The 15459-nt window shown below is 32.4% G+C and overlaps 1 protein-coding gene and 1 pseudogene across 7 annotated transcripts; both read left to right on the top strand.

Annotated features, from left to right (window-relative positions):
- The first annotated feature begins 1314 nt into the window (after positions 1-1314).
- LOC100820612 (uncharacterized) lies at positions 1315-6144 on the top strand (annotated as a pseudogene). The gene is made up of 5 exons (XR_005888766.1): positions 1315-2146; positions 2248-2386; positions 2622-3779; positions 5058-5438; positions 5576-6144. The product of XR_005888766.1 is annotated as an uncharacterized protein (transcript).
- Positions 6145-7502: 1358 nt separating this feature from the next.
- LOC100796278 (metacaspase-2-like) lies at positions 7503-13157 on the top strand. Of its 6 annotated transcripts, none has more exons than XM_041009453.1 (6): positions 7515-8217; positions 8670-9003; positions 9110-9236; positions 9346-9528; positions 10185-10248; positions 12800-13157. In XM_041009453.1, exons 1-5 carry the CDS (start codon positions 7731-7733, stop codon positions 10242-10244), a joined length of 1191 nt encoding a protein of 396 aa, XP_040865387.1. In that variant the 5' UTR covers positions 7515-7730; the 3' UTR covers positions 10245-10248; positions 12800-13157. The 6 variants fall into 6 exon arrangements, with proteins under 6 accessions (NP_001242347.2, XP_040865388.1, XP_040865387.1 ...); XM_041009450.1 differs by lacking the exon at positions 12800-13157 and adding an exon at positions 12079-12780; XM_041009451.1 differs by lacking the exon at positions 12800-13157 and adding an exon at positions 12248-12779.
- Positions 13158-15459: the final 2302 nt, after the last annotated feature.

The raw sequence follows: 15459 nt of genomic DNA, 5'->3' as shown, positions 1-15459 counted from the left end.
CACATTTGTCCCAAATTTGGGAGAATATTTTTAGGTGATTTCCTATTGCAGAAGAATATTCATGGATTCAAACACATTTGTCCCAAATTTGGGAGAATATTTTTAGGTGATTTTCTATTGCAGAAAAATAAATAAACATCACAAGTTAAATTGAGTCACAAAATATAGTTTTACTCCATCCTAGCATGAATGTCTAGTTTCATTTGCAAAAAAAAAAAAGAATAAATTAAAGAATAAAAGCTAGTTCTCAAAATAAACAATTGTAGATATTTGAAATGAATCCATTTTTTACAAAATTGTCCCCGATTAAATTTTAGAATGAAAAACCCATATTTTTAGACAAAATCCACAAAGAGAGATCTATCTCTCTTGAGCTAGTAATAGTGATGACTTCTCTTTTCTCAGTCACCTTTTTTTTCTCCTCAATCTCATTGTGCTCTCTTCAATTGTTAACTTGATCATTCTATGACCATGTTTGATTCTAATTTAAGGAGTGAAATGTGGAAGAAAAGAGTGAAAATAAATAATTGTTTTAGGAAGTAACTTCCATTTCTTTGAAAATGCCTTTGAATGTGGAAATAAGAAGTGAGAGAAGTATGATGCATTAATTTCATATTTCTGGTTATCAATATAAATCTATTTTAAAACTTGTTTGATATAATATGTTAATGGATAATATTATGAGAATTATTTTTAAAGTTTTATCACTCTTTTAAAATAATATGTTTGATAAATTTAGAGTTTAATAATTATTAATGAGCAGGTAATATAAAAGTTTTAAATTATCAACTAATTAAAATTATTTAAAAAATAATTAATATAAAATTTAGTAAACTTACGTGTATCTATATATATATATATCTAATGATTAAATGATAATATAAAAGATATTTACATTATAAGTACACACATTTCTTTTTATAAACTTATATTTCATTTATTAAACTTAATAAATATATTATATTTAATACCATTTAAAAAAATATTTATTTATATTTTATAAAAGTACTGTATTAATAACATTAAATAGTATGATGTGTTAACTTCCTCCTCTTTAGATTATAAAATTTTTTAACTAATTTTATCTCATTTTATTATTTTTAAAATATTTTTTATTTAATTGAAATTTTAGTTTTAATAAATTTTTTTATTCTTAATATAAAGTTGAAAAAAAAGTTCATTTTTAATTAAGATTAATTTAATTAAATATAATTCGTAAATTGGTATTTTCTTCTTCTTATATTATAAATTAATCAGTATACTAAATACTGATAAAATGCATATATAAGTGATTAAAGTGATTAAAGAAGTGTAGTAAAGTCCGTGAAGTGTGAAAAAAGGAAGAGGCACAGAGAGCAGTGAAAGAGAGAAAGGAAGAAAAGAGGGAGGGAGAGAGGTTCGGGGGCCATGTAATTGGAAAAATGGAAGCATCATTGAAGTTGGAGTCCCTTGCGTGCATAGACTCCACCACTCTCTCTCACTCAGAGCTCCTCGCTCTTTCTCTCTCCTCTCTATGCTCCACCCATGATCTCCTCACTCCCAAGATCGACCCCGCCCTCTTCAACCAGAGCACCGGCTCCCACCGCCAGACCTACTCCCTCCCCCACTCCTCCCCTACCGCCCGCCGCCGCCGCCTCGCCGGCCTCCTCCCTTCCCCCAAGCTCCCTCCCCTCCCCGCCCACGACCCCGAAAACGCCGAGAACCGCCTCATCATCGACTACCTCAAACAGTTCATCAGAGACGACCCCAATTTCGACCAAGTCGAACTCGCTCCCCCTTCCCTCCCCCAACCGAGAATCCAGAGGAAGCGTGGCAGAAATCCCAAAGTCAAAGTCCACTTGGATGACTGCTACCGCGGCATCGACATTGTTAACCAAAACGGCGTCTCTGTCGATCTCCAACTGTTGGCCAACTCCCAAGACCCCTTCGCCGAGGAACTCAAGAGACGCACCGAGGGTTTGCACAACGAAGAGGAGCTGTTAGGGTTTCTGAGGGACTTGCCGGGCCAGTGGGGGAGCCGGAGGAAGAAGCGCAGGATCGTCGACTCTGCGGATTTCGGCGACGTCTTGCCGCTTAGCTGGAAGATTCTCCTCGGTTTGAAGAGAAAGGATGGTCGCGCATGGATCTATTGCCGCAGATACATTAGGTTTTCTTCTTCCTTTCTCACTCGCTCATTTTCTTTTCTTGCTATTTTTGTTCCTTTGGGCTTATTGTGTTTGTGTGTTTCATATTCCCCCGCCCCCGCAGCCCCAGTGGACAGCATTTTGTGTCTTGCAAAGAGGTTTCTTCCTATCTGCAGTCTCTTTTGGGTAATGGTGATGCACAGTTGCAAATTAGTCGGAGGACTGAAAATGTAGTGCAAGAACACAAATTGTCTGCCGATAATGTTAGTACACGTATTGTCTATTTGTAAATGATTTAGCTCTCTAAGCAGTTTAGAGGATAAAGTGCACTTACAATCGTTGATTAGAATTAGTTACAATCTTAACTGTTGATTTCTTAATTAATGGTTATTATTATTGCACTTTATCCTCTCTGAAGTGTGTATCCTCACTTTAGAGGATGCAAATATGTTAAATGTTTTTGTGGAGATTTATGGGCTGTGTTTGCTTGTGGTGCAGTCTGCAGCTGTTACCAAGGAGCATCAAGATGAGATGCAGATTGTTGCTGTGAACATGGCTGTGTCTGGTTTGTCTGCTGCAAATGAGCGAGTGAAGGAGGTTGCCTTGTTGGGGATTGAAAATCTTGCGGATGTGCAGATTCATGACCTGTTGGAATGTCGCAAGTGCAACATGAGCTTCAATGAGAAGGATTTGTACTTGCAGCACCTGTTGTCCTTTCACCAGAGGACGACAAGGCGGTACCGGCTTGGTTCGTCTGTTGGAGATGGAGTTATAATTAAGGATGGCAAGTTTGAGTGCCAGTTCTGTCATAAGGTGTTTCTTGAAAGGCGTCGCTACAATGGTCATGTGGGGATCCATGTTAGGAATTATGTGAGGAAAGTTGAAGATTCACCGGGTCAGCCAAATGTCCAGGGGACAGACGACAAGTCTCCAGTCAGGGAGGACTTTCCTTTAAGGATATCTAAGATGGATGCCCTCATTGAAATTGCTCAGAACTCTATTATGGAGGATACTGTCACTGAACCCCATAGTTCAGCTAAACTGAATAGGATTCCTGGTTCAGATGCTGTTGGTTACTTAGATCAAGATGGAAACTCTGAGTCTCCAGTCAGTGAACAGCAAATGGAAGATAGCATGACTGGAAAAAATGTGGATCATGATTTGGATGAAAAAGTAGAGGAAATTGACGATGATAACCATGCGATTGATGTAAAGATGGTTACTTTTCTGGATAACATGGGTTTGTTATCTGTAAATAACCAAGATGTTAATGCACCTGAGACTTCTTAGGTAAAAGATGATGTGCCATTGACTATTGAGGAACTGGATCAGTCTGGGATGGATTTGGATGACAATTCTCAAAACTGTTTACTTCCTTTATCTGAACATCACATAATACCAGAATCTGAAAAGAGTGAAAATTCTGTATGTGCTAATACTAAGGGTCAATTTATACTTGATGAAGGCATCAGTAACAAGAGTGAGTTGGAATTTAGTTTAAATGGCTTGAAGGATGTACCTGTTACTGTTAGCACTAATGTCCAAGAGATGGTAAGGCCAGCCTCTGAAGAAAATGTGGTACACTCTTGGGATTTTAACTCCTCTATATCCACAGAACAATCTTTGGGTTGTTTACCTGCATTCAACTCTGATGAGGTATAAAGCATAACCTATGGATGCCTTTATTTTCAGGGTTCCATATATGTTGAAAAACTGAGGGAATAGTCCTACACATATTATATCAAGGTCCTCTTAGAAAGTGATTAATTTGAGGTCTTCTGTATGTGCATGCACATGCATGGGATGTGGACTACTGTGCTAATTTTCATCTGTGTCTCTGAATGTATTCTGGTTTCATTTTGTATTCAACCATTACTGTAATTTTTCATTATTTACAAAGCTCTTGCCAGTTGGCACATATTCCTGATTTCAACAACACATGCGGTTTTGTAAACCAGTTTTGTTGTCTGAGCAGTTATTGTTCTGTAGTGAATTTTGATCCTTTAGTGTGTTTTTCACACTATTGTTATTGCTTCTGTGCAACACTGAGTATGTATATTTTTTTCATCCGTAACTATCTCACTTAAACCTGCTATATTGCTACTCAATGCAACAGTCTTAGGGCATGTTTGGATTTCCGTTGGGATAGTTTCAAAAATATGGTTTCAAAAATATGTTTGAGAGTAAAATCAGTTTGCGATTAGGTTTGGTTACCTTCAAAAGTATGTTTGGGCATAAAATTTTGTCTGAAAACTAAGTTTTGGAGAAGTAAGACTTGGGATACTTTAAAATTTAACTGGTTTACAAACTTTAATCCAAACATGCTTTTAGTCATTTGCTCTTTCAGCATCTGTGTCCTCTAAATGAACACATGAATTACAGAAGCACACTTCTTTGTTTATTAATTGTAGATTGAGTAACATGTCCATTGTTTCTGAATCCAATGCTGGCTTTCCATGTGGATTTTAATATATTATTCTTTCTCATCATTCCTTAACATATCATGTATCTTGAAAGAGAAAAATAACAAATTTCTTTATTTGGGGAGTTGAAGGAATTGTAGGTCTAACCTGCCTTTTATTCTTTCTGAGACTAAAAAATGCTTGCATATCTTAAATGCCCTGTTAACAACCCTGCCATATCTTGTGCTTTTCTTAAATTTGATGTGTACGGGAGATTTGATGAGAGTTCTAATTACCAGGTGATAACCATGTGCTTGTGCACTTGAAACAACCTTTGTCTAGTACATTTCTTGTTTTTGGCTCTTTCTTTAGTTGAACTCTTGCTGAAAGCTAATTATGATTATTGGAATCTAGCATCATTAACTTCAAATTCTCTTATGATCAATTAGCTACTACCCAGCCATGATGCGTCTCAACTGGTTGGTAGTGCTGAACTTCACCTTGAAAAATTCTTCTTGTTGCTCATTGACAGGGAGGAAAACAGTTTTGCAGTGTTGATCATGAACATGATAATGTCAAGGGGTTCCAGGAATTGAGATTTGATGAAATAGATATTGTTGAGTATGATTTTTTCCTGATGTACCAACTGAATTGAGAAATAACACAGTGGTGGAAGGGACGTATGCATCCCCAGTTCAGTTTGAATCACAAGAAGTTATGCTAAATATTGGTGGCAGAAATCAGCTTACAACTGTGTGTGTATGGTGTGGAATAGAGTTTGACCATGATGCTGTTAATTCTGAAATACAACCAGATTCTGTTGGATTCATGTGTCCAGCTTCTAAGGCAAAAATCTCTGGTCAAGTCAATGTGTTGGACTGTGGATCCCCGAATGCTGGCTGTCTATAGACTGGTAATTGCTGATTCTCTGTAGATTGGTTTGATTAGAATGGTTTCTGTTATCTTGTCTCCTAATTATGATCTTCTCTTCCAAACTGAGGGGAGAGCATTATTCTAATATTTCAAACTTCCTAATTTGGTTTTATACAGTTACTCAAGAACCAAGTGATGAGCAAAAAAGCAGTCATACTGCATAGACCAATATATATATATATATATATATATATATATATATATATATATATATTAAAAAGACAAAACAAAAAAATTGAAGTTACTAAAGGTGGGAAATGCGAGGGGGAGAGATTCCAATATGATTTACCCTTTCCAGAAGAATCTATTACCAATATGATTTACACTTGTTATCGTTTGTACTTGTCACAACTGCAGAGATTTTAGCTTTGGCAGCTGAATGATATTCCAAAGATAGTAAAAACAGATGATCTAGAAGAAAAAAGCCAGGATTTGGAGGTTGATGGAATACTCAATTATAGATTGTATCGTGTTATTTTTTATTAATTTCACCTCGTATGTTGTATTGTCGATTTGTCGTACATTGCCCCGTTCATTCGTATAGAAACCGATATTCAGTACTGTATTGTTTTCTTTTATCCACAACACTGCTGTAATAGTGTGCCTGGGGCTTTCATCTTGAACTAGGTACTAAACTAACGAGTGTATTCCCCAATTACACCAAATGAAATATGAACATCAGAACATATGTATACGCAATTTAGGCCCGTATATATATAGTGAGTATACTGTACTATCTCCGTCTCCTTCACATAACAATCGTTATGTAAAAATAAAAAAGTTGTCATCAAATAATTGTCATTTTATCTTTTTAATATAACATTAATTATATTTTTTTTACTTATATTTCTTATAATATTAATAAGGGTTTGAAATTAGTGTGTTAGAATATTGATTAAAGAACTAAAATGAAAAAATATTTAGTGTAAAAATTATAGGAGAGCCTAAAAATAATCATGAGCATTGTAATTTTGAGCAATTTAATAAAAACTTTTTTCCTTCTAGTTTTTAACTAATACCTTAAAAGCATTAGTTAACATTTGTTCATTAAAAATATGACTATAAAAACAAAAAATGAATTAATGATGATAAAGTTGATTTTCTAAAATTTAATTTTTTTATCTATTTATTAATTTCTTTTTGTATATGTAAAATTACTTAGAAAGACAATTATAATGGGACGATTGTAATGGGATGGAGGGAATACTTCTTTGCGGTCGGTTTGTATAACAATTGAAATCTTATTGATTTATATAAATTAAACTCTATAATGAAAATTTATGAAGATTGAGAAAATAGTTAGAAATGAACGAGTCTAAACGCTAAGGAAATTGATAGGTATAAAAGGAAACGTTATGAAAAGTAGTTATTAAGATCAATGAAAATAAAGAGTTACGAAGATTAAAAGAGAAAAGTGTATAAAAAATTGTCTTTCTAAACCCGTAATATAGTCTAGTATATGAAAGTAACAATTAAATAATTAATGCAAAAATTTAGAGTATCTAACTGAGTCATGCTTTATTAATTATACTTAACAAATAATATAAATAATAACCTAGGATTGAATGATTGATAAGAAAACCTTAGTATTGAATGAATGAAATATCATAAATAAGTCAAATGTTTAATCTTTTGCATGCATGCGTAAAAAAAATCTTTCGCATGCCAAACACAGTGTTTTGGCCTTTCGGTGAATGCAAAATGTGAGTTTTTTTTTTGGTACATACAAAATGTGAGTTGATAATTGAAATATTAAAGGACAAGTGATTTCTTCTTCGGGGTGATAGAAAAACGGTAAGTACTAATTATATTTGCATTGAAGGTTTGTGCAAAACAAAATCTTCAATGCAAGTATAAAAAGAATATGGACAGACAGGAAAGTGGATGCAGTTTTGGGCAGCTAAAGAAACAGTTAGGAGCATCTGGTTCCTGATTAAGTAGCGAGAACAATGGGTAAAAGCTTATGTTGGACGCAAAAAAGATGTGCCACTAATAAAAGGTAGAGTGATAATTTTTCTATGATAAATACTAATTTTTCAGTCTTTCTTCTTTACATCATTAGTCTTGTCTCGTATTCAACTTTTGGATTGGCAATAGAGTTGTCTGAGACCCGAGAAGACAGCGGGAATGGATTCCTCATTTAATTTGGCTTTTCTTATCAATGGAAGCCCATGCATGCACATAGATAGATGAAAAGTGAAAACTAGTCTCCTCTATATATCCTTGTCGTTGGTTACACGTTTGGCCTATAGAGAAAACTAATTTTCAAAAAATGAATGGTAAACATAAAACTGGATCACGGAGAAAGAATGTTCCTTTCCCCGCAAACACTAGTACAACTCGTTGCCTTTTTTCTTCTAAGATGAATAGTTCAAAGCGTGCTGGGGAAGCAAAATTTACCTGCAGTGGTTGCGAACGCAAGTTTCTATTACCTACAATCACAAATGCATACCGTTGCTATAAATGTGATAGTGTCGCCAATTCAACTTTAGGTTCTGAGCAATCAAGGAAAGACAGTGGAGTCTGCAAACATGATCAACTGAATAATGCTTACCCAAATGGAGCTTTGCTGCCACCTTCAGCTAGTTGTTCCTTGTCATTATCCATGACGATGGGTAACAAGCGTGCAGTTATATGTGGAGTTACATACGGGAAAAGGAAATTCAAGCTAGAAGGAACCATTAATGATGTTAATAACATGAAAAATCTACTTCTTGATAACTTTAAATTCCCAATTGGGTGCATACGTGTCCTTACAGGTATCTCCTTCTCTCCTTTTCTAATTGGTATGTGGATTGTATACGATTCATTTCAATTTTATTTATTTATTTATGTTTTCTGTTTGTTTGAATGCATAACAAAATAAAATCCAAAGCTCCTTATGAACAACAATTTGACACTTCTTCTCACTAGAATGCATATGTACCTGACTATCTTCGACTATATTATAGCAGATGATCAATATATCTCTATTGAAAGTCTTTAGTATTATGCTATTGTTGCGACTTTGGTTGAACCAATTGCATGTAATTTTTTTGCTAAACTATACTATTTTAGAAATTTTAAAAGCAAAATACACCTGCTTCGTAGAAAAGCGGATTGCTCTGAACTTTCCCAATGTATGAATGTTAAGCAAGCATACAAAGTGCCAACTTTAGTAGTGACAATGAAAGATACAGATTAATTTCATTCCAAAACTTGTAAATTGCAGAAGAACAGAAGGATCCCAATTTAATTCCAACAAAGAAGAACATACTGGATTCCTTAAATTGGCTCGTGAAGGACTGCCAGTCAGAGGACTCATTAGTCTTCTACTTCTCAGGACATGGTTTGCAACAACCAGAAGATCGCAAAGGAGATGAAATTGACGGGCTTGATGAAACTATTTGTCCTGTTGATTTTTTGAGAGAAGGAATGATCACTGACAATGAAATAAATTCTATCATTGTTCAACCACTCAAGCAAGGTGTCACACTTCATGCTATTATTGATGCTTGTCATAGTGGAACAACACTTGATCTTCTGTATCTTTGCAAAAAAGAAAAGTAAGTACATATTCAATGATTTCTTTCATTTGATTTTATGCTTCTATTCCAAACTTACTCTCGCCCCTTGAAAGCCAACTAATTTGTCCCTTTTGCTTGCTTGCAGAGGCAGTTGGAAATGGAAGGATAACAAACCACCTCATAGTAAAGAAACTATGACAACACAAACAAATGGTGGACTTGCTATTTGCCTCAGTGCTTGTGAAGATGGTCAGATGGCTGCTGATACTGCAGTAAGAATCTTGGATAAATATTTTCATCTCCCCTCTCTCTGGTGTAATGCAATGCAATAAATTAAAGATACTTTCACATCTTGAATTGAGTTGTGACCAACCTGTGCAGGCTTTTGATGGAAACAGGTTTAACGGTCTTGTGACCTATCTTTTCTCACAAATAATTAGAGATAATCCTGAAATAACATATGGTGGTTTACTAGAAAAGCTACATCAGGAAATTGGAAATATCCATCAAAGCAAATTCTCCAACAGCATCTTGAAACGTATTTTTCACCGAAAAATTGATCAGGTAGGCTTCCGTCTTCTTTAGGTTCTATTGCTTTTAAGTGTTATGAATCCAAGATTTTGTTTAGCGGAAATACAATTGAATTGTCTTCACTAGCAGCCAACCTTCTTCATTATTGGTCATAACATTATTTTACCTCATATAAATGCATTTTTTGTCTCTAATCTAGTAGCCTAAAGCTTTTAAGCAGAGTGTAAAATATCTGACAATCTTCAAAAATCCTGTTTAAGTGGATTTTATCCTTCCAATGTACTATAAGATATATACCATTATAAAAAATTGTTATGTGGTTTTCTTGCATTCGAGCATTGTTATCTTCACACTACAGCAAGGGCATATCAATATGAATTGTGAATCACAACGATAAAAAAAGTTTTAGATTCTCTAAAATCGATTTCCTTTTCCATTTCTAAAGCACATAATCTTATTCTATCACTTAGTAGCATTTGTGCTTTATGCCCAAAATTACATCATCTATGATATGATATGTGAAAGGAGCTAAATGTTCTAAATGTTATCTCTTTGAAGTAGCATCAAGAATTTATATCAACTTTTCTTTGTGTATCCAACTCATCCAAAATGCATTATATATCACAATTGGGTTGTTCTTGATTGTAATTTTACGATGAAATTGGATTCTTTTCTTTGGCGCATTGCAGGATCCTCATTTATCATCGTCAGAGAAATTTGATATTGCTACAAGAATTTTTAAATTGTGAGCATGTAAGTTTGTCAAGACAATTCTCTCATTTGTTAATTGGTTGGTAAGGTCAGGACAAAATATTATTGGCTATTCATCATAGCTATCTCATGACAGAAGAAATAAGTGAATAATTAATGATAAAATTGAATTCCTAAGATAGAATAAGTACTGATTACGTGTTAGTGGAGATTTGATTTGTGTGATCATAAAAGTTCGTGTATTTGTGTGACCGTGGTTTATGATTAGCAACAAATATTAGCACCTTTGCATTTAGCATTGAGTAGACCTCATACAATAATTGTCATAACTTTATACTATCTTTTATTTCAATTCTTTGGCAATAATTACAAAAACTTTTTGAATTATGGATATAAGAATTCAAATTTAACACATAATTTTAGTATTTAAAGAATCTTCTTTCAAATCTTATTTTTCAGTTATTAAACCCCTTTATTTTACCACGTTCAATATTAATAATATTAATAAATATTCGTTTGTTTCAATTTAAATATTAGTAAATAAAAAAACACCAATTTAGTATTAAGATTACTATATAGAATATATATATATATAATATAAAATATACAAAGAAATTTGCCCGCCTCCAATATATTTGATAATATCTCCCATAAAAAAAACATGTAATACCTATTCCAATGGAAATTCCATCAATTATTCGTTTATAAAAAAAATAATTGAATTGACTAATTTTGTTATACTTGTAATTAAAGATATATATATCATAAAAAATATCTATATAACCACGATTATACCACCAATCATATATGATATTTTGAAAATTATTTGCAACATTTTCATTAAGAACACTTTTTTCAAATAAATTTAATAAATTCAAATTTTATAAATATTAATAAAACGGTTTGTAAAAAAAAAACGCTATAAATATTCCTATAAAAGTTAGAATCGCCCAAAAAGTTGCATTGTTCAAAAATTCATGCCAATCCACAAAATATTTTAAATTTTTATTTAAAAGGTTTATAAATGGAATTAACAATTTTAATAATATATTGAAATATATTCCTTTGTAGCTAAAAGAAATTCGTATGATGTTAACTAATGAAGTAAAGAGCACTAAAAATAAAGTAAAGAGCACTAAAAAGAAGGATAGAAAATCGCATATAGTATACGGATTTATATTAGCAAGACCTTATTTATAAAAAAAGAATATGAAAAAGTCTATGCAGTTTTCGGCAGCTAAAGAAACAATTAGGAGTATCTGGTTCTAGTGAGTGAGAATAATGGATAAAAGCATATGTTGAACGCGATTGAAATGTGCCACTAATTACAGGTAGAGTTTTATTTTCTATGATATACTTTTATCAATCTAAAATTCTATTTATTCTCAAAATCTTTCTTCCTTATATCACGATTGTCACCTGTAACCCAAAAATTTTGGATTTTTTTTATTGGCTAATATTATTCATTAATTTTTTGTTAATAAGAGGATTGAATCTGTGATTTTTTTTTTCTTCTTTCTTAGTCATCTAACCATCCTTGTATTTCCTAAATTTTGGATTTGATAGGTTTTAGATTGAGTTTCTATTCGATTAATGTTTGAAGAGCGAGGTAAATGTAACTTAAGTAACTTTGTAAATGCTAAAATATATTTTATTTTTTTGTTGTGTTGGATTGAGGCAATCTCTCCGCTTGAAGTTTCTTTTACAAAGGTCAAAGTTGTCAATCCTGCAGCCTTATCTTAATTGCTCAATATACATATGCTATATGTTTGGCCTGCAAGAAAACTAATTTTCAAAAAATGGATAAATCTGTAACAACGAGAAAGTATTATTATATTCCCAAAACTGCAACTCAAGGCTCTCTTTCCCCAGATATCAATACTGGGGAAGCAACACTTACACTTGTACAACTCGTTGCCTTGTTTTCCCAAAGAAAAAATAATGGGCAAGAATTACTAGCCTGCATAGGTTGCAAACAAGAGTTTCCAGTACATCCAAGAACAACTGCATACCGTTGTTACAAGTGTCATCGTCTCAGCAGTTCAATTTCAGGTTCTGAGCAATCAAGGAGAGACAGTAGGGTCTGCAAACATGATCTACTGAATAATGCTAACACAAGAATGTCTCCTTCAGCAGGTTAACGTTATTCCTTGTCATTATCCATGACGATGGGTAACAAGCGCGCAGTTATATGTGGAGTTACATTCGGGAAAAGGAAATTCAAGCTCAAAGGAGCCATTAATGATGTTAATAACATAAAAAATCTACTTCTTGATATCTTTAAATTCCCAATTGGGTGCATACGTGTCCTCAGGTATCTCCTAGTCCTTGAGTCATTTTCTAATTGGTATGTGAATTTCACATGATTCATTTCAATTTTTTTTTTCCCGTTTGTTTGAGTGCATAACTGAAAGCTCCTTCTGAACAGTAATGTGATACTTCTTTCTTATGACTGGAATGTATAAATATGTATCTGACTATCTTCGACTATATATTATAGTAGTAGATGATGATCAATATCTGTATTGGAAGTTAAATTGTAGTGATAATGAAAGATGCAGATTAATTTTATTCAAAAACTTGTAAATTGCAGAAGAACAGAAGGATCCCAATTTAATTCCAACAAAAAAGAACATACTGGAATCATTAAATTGGCTTGTGAAGGACTGCCGGTCAGAGGACTCATTAGTCTTCTACTTTGCCGGACATGGTCTGCAACAAACAGAATATCATGAAATTGGATTCTTAATATACAACAAAATCTTGCAAAAAAAGAAAGAAAGAATAAAGTCTGTACTGATTACGGGTTAGTGGAGATGTTTCTACAACAACAAAAAAAAAGATTAAAAGCGCAGGAGTGCAGGACTTTATTAGGCTTGTGTATAGTAAGCTTCAGTTTTGTTTCACTCACCATTTTCTATGTAAATTGAATACAAAGGTTGTAATAGTGACTCCTCCAATAGTTATACTTCTAAAAAAAATAAAAAATAATGGAGATCGATCCTTCATTTCGTTTTCACACTCACATATAAAATAAGAAGAAACGTTAACAATACATTTTTTTACATAAATATATTTTAAATCTCCACAAATATGATATTGTCTAATTTTAGTCTTTACAAAATTTTGTAGTAATATTACTTTGTAGATCTGATATTTTTTTAGTGCTCTTTATTTGTCAAGATCTAAACTAACAAATTTTGTTGTAGTAATATTACTTTGTAGATCTGACATTTTTTTAGTTGTCAAGATCTAAAGTAACAAATTTTGTTGCAAGACCTAAAATTATATAGACTCTTGTTTGCAGAAACTTTAAATACATTTAAGTCTAAATTTTTTTATTATTGGTTTAAATTTATTGAAAATTAAAAAAATATTTTAATAATTTTGATTGGATATTTTAAAAGGTTAATACTTCTGAGTAATTTTTAGAAATTCATTTTAAAATTAATCCAAAACTCGAGATTTCTAACTTATAATTTTTTCTTTGAAATAATTTCCGTTTTCAACCACATTAATGTCATATTTCAACTAGCCTTAGTAACTGTTTTAAGTTGTATTAGAGTTACTCCAAAAAAAAGTTGTATTAGAGTTTATTTTAATTGGCTTTATTATCCCTTTTAAATATACTATTTAACAATTGTTTCCAATTAATTAACATTATTATATTGATTTTATTTACTATTATTTATGTCCAACATTAAAGACACGGATGTCCTCCAATCTCCAATCTTAGGATGTGTGATTATTGCTAATTCAAAGAAATTTTATATATAGAAGAAAATATTAATAGATAATCTGACTATATTTTTGTATACAATGATATTAGTGTGAAATATTTATCCACTTTATCAATTTTTCTTACAATATTTGAACTATAAAAGGGGTGTTTTTTTTCTCATTTTCATACAAAATATTTCTCATCTATTTTCTTAGGTGAATGAGAATTTTTCTAGGTGGGATAAGGCGTTATTGTTGTTGTTGTTGTATTTTCCTAGGTGAATGAGAATTTTCTCTTGTTAGTTTGGATGTGATGCCTACTCGATAAATTCAAGATGAGTATGTTTATGCATCACACTGATAAATCCTTAAAGACAGTATGACTATCACATGTCTTAAGCCATTTTCCTTATGAGTAATTGAGTTCTATAAGTTGAAAAATAGATCATCAAGACTTGTGATCATACACGTTTATGTTATTGTTTGATTTAGTTCGTGATGTGACCTACCTTAAACAATAACTATGAGAGAAATTCATTAATAATAATATGTTCAAGAGCACTCTTTTTAATGCATCCTCTAGGTTAAAATTTATTGAAATGAAGATTGAGCTCATTAAATGTTGAAATAAAAAAAAATGAACTGTGGGAAAGAATAAAAGCAACAGAAACTACAGCCTCAAGGTTGGAACCTTGAGAGCATCCGCTAACAAAAGAGATCTTAAAGGAGAGGGGCATGAAGGCCAAGTGACCAACAAATCAGAGGAAGAAGAACCCTTCTTTGCTAGCCAGTCTGCACACTGGTTGGCTTCACGGTAAACATGCCGAAAGCTGAGCGTTCAAGGCTTTTGATTGAAGGATTGAATTTGCCTTATGCACGAAGGAAGCATTCAGATGATGAAATTGAATTTTGAAGTATACACGACAATGGTGTTCAACATCAAGAAAATTAAAGTGGATGTGGAAATATTAATAAATGAAATTAAAAAACAACAACAAAGATACTCTTTTAAGAGTAAGACATGAATAATATTGTGATTTTGAAATATCATGTGTTATTTCATTTTTTTATGGAAAAATAAATTTGTTAAATAAGTTCTGTTGTAATTTTGAATTATTGAATACTAAAACATTCTACTTTTTTTATTATGTGTTGGTGAATCATTTAAAAAACACCTGAACAAAAAAAATTATAATATGATTTTTTTCCCTAAGATACGGATTTATATCCAGTTCTTAGCTAGACATTATTTATAAAAAAGAATATGAAAATTAGATGCAGTTCTGGGCAGCTAAAGAAACAATTAGGAGTATCTGGTTCTTGATTATGTATAAAGTGAGTGGGAATAATGGATAAAAAGCGTATGTTGAACGCGATAGGAGAGAATAAAAGGTAGAGTTTTATTTTTCTATGATACTTTTATCTATCTATCTATAATTCTATTTATCCTCAGTATCTTTCTTCCTTATACTTATCTATAACCCAAAGATTTTGGATTTGATAGGTTTCAGTTTCTATTCTATTAATGCTTTT

Source organism: Glycine max, chromosome 15 (assembly GCF_000004515.6).
Source record: "Glycine max cultivar Williams 82 chromosome 15, Glycine_max_v4.0, whole genome shotgun sequence".
NCBI lineage: Eukaryota > Viridiplantae > Streptophyta > Magnoliopsida > Fabales > Fabaceae > Glycine > Glycine max.
Note: the sequence above shows the minus strand (reverse complement) of the source record. Positions and strands in the feature narration are given on the sequence as shown.

Coding starts and splice junctions, on each gene's coding strand:
- LOC100796278 (XM_041009453.1), top strand. CDS start 7,731: ATGAATGGTAAACATAAAACTGGATCACGGAGAAAGAATGTTCCTTTC. Junction 8,218..8,669: donor GTGCATACGTGTCCTTACAG/GTATCTCCTTCT, acceptor TGTAAATTGCAG/AAGAACAGAAGGATCCCAAT. Junction 9,237..9,345: donor AGATGGCTGCTGATACTGCA/GTAAGAATCTTG, acceptor CAACCTGTGCAG/GCTTTTGATGGAAACAGGTT.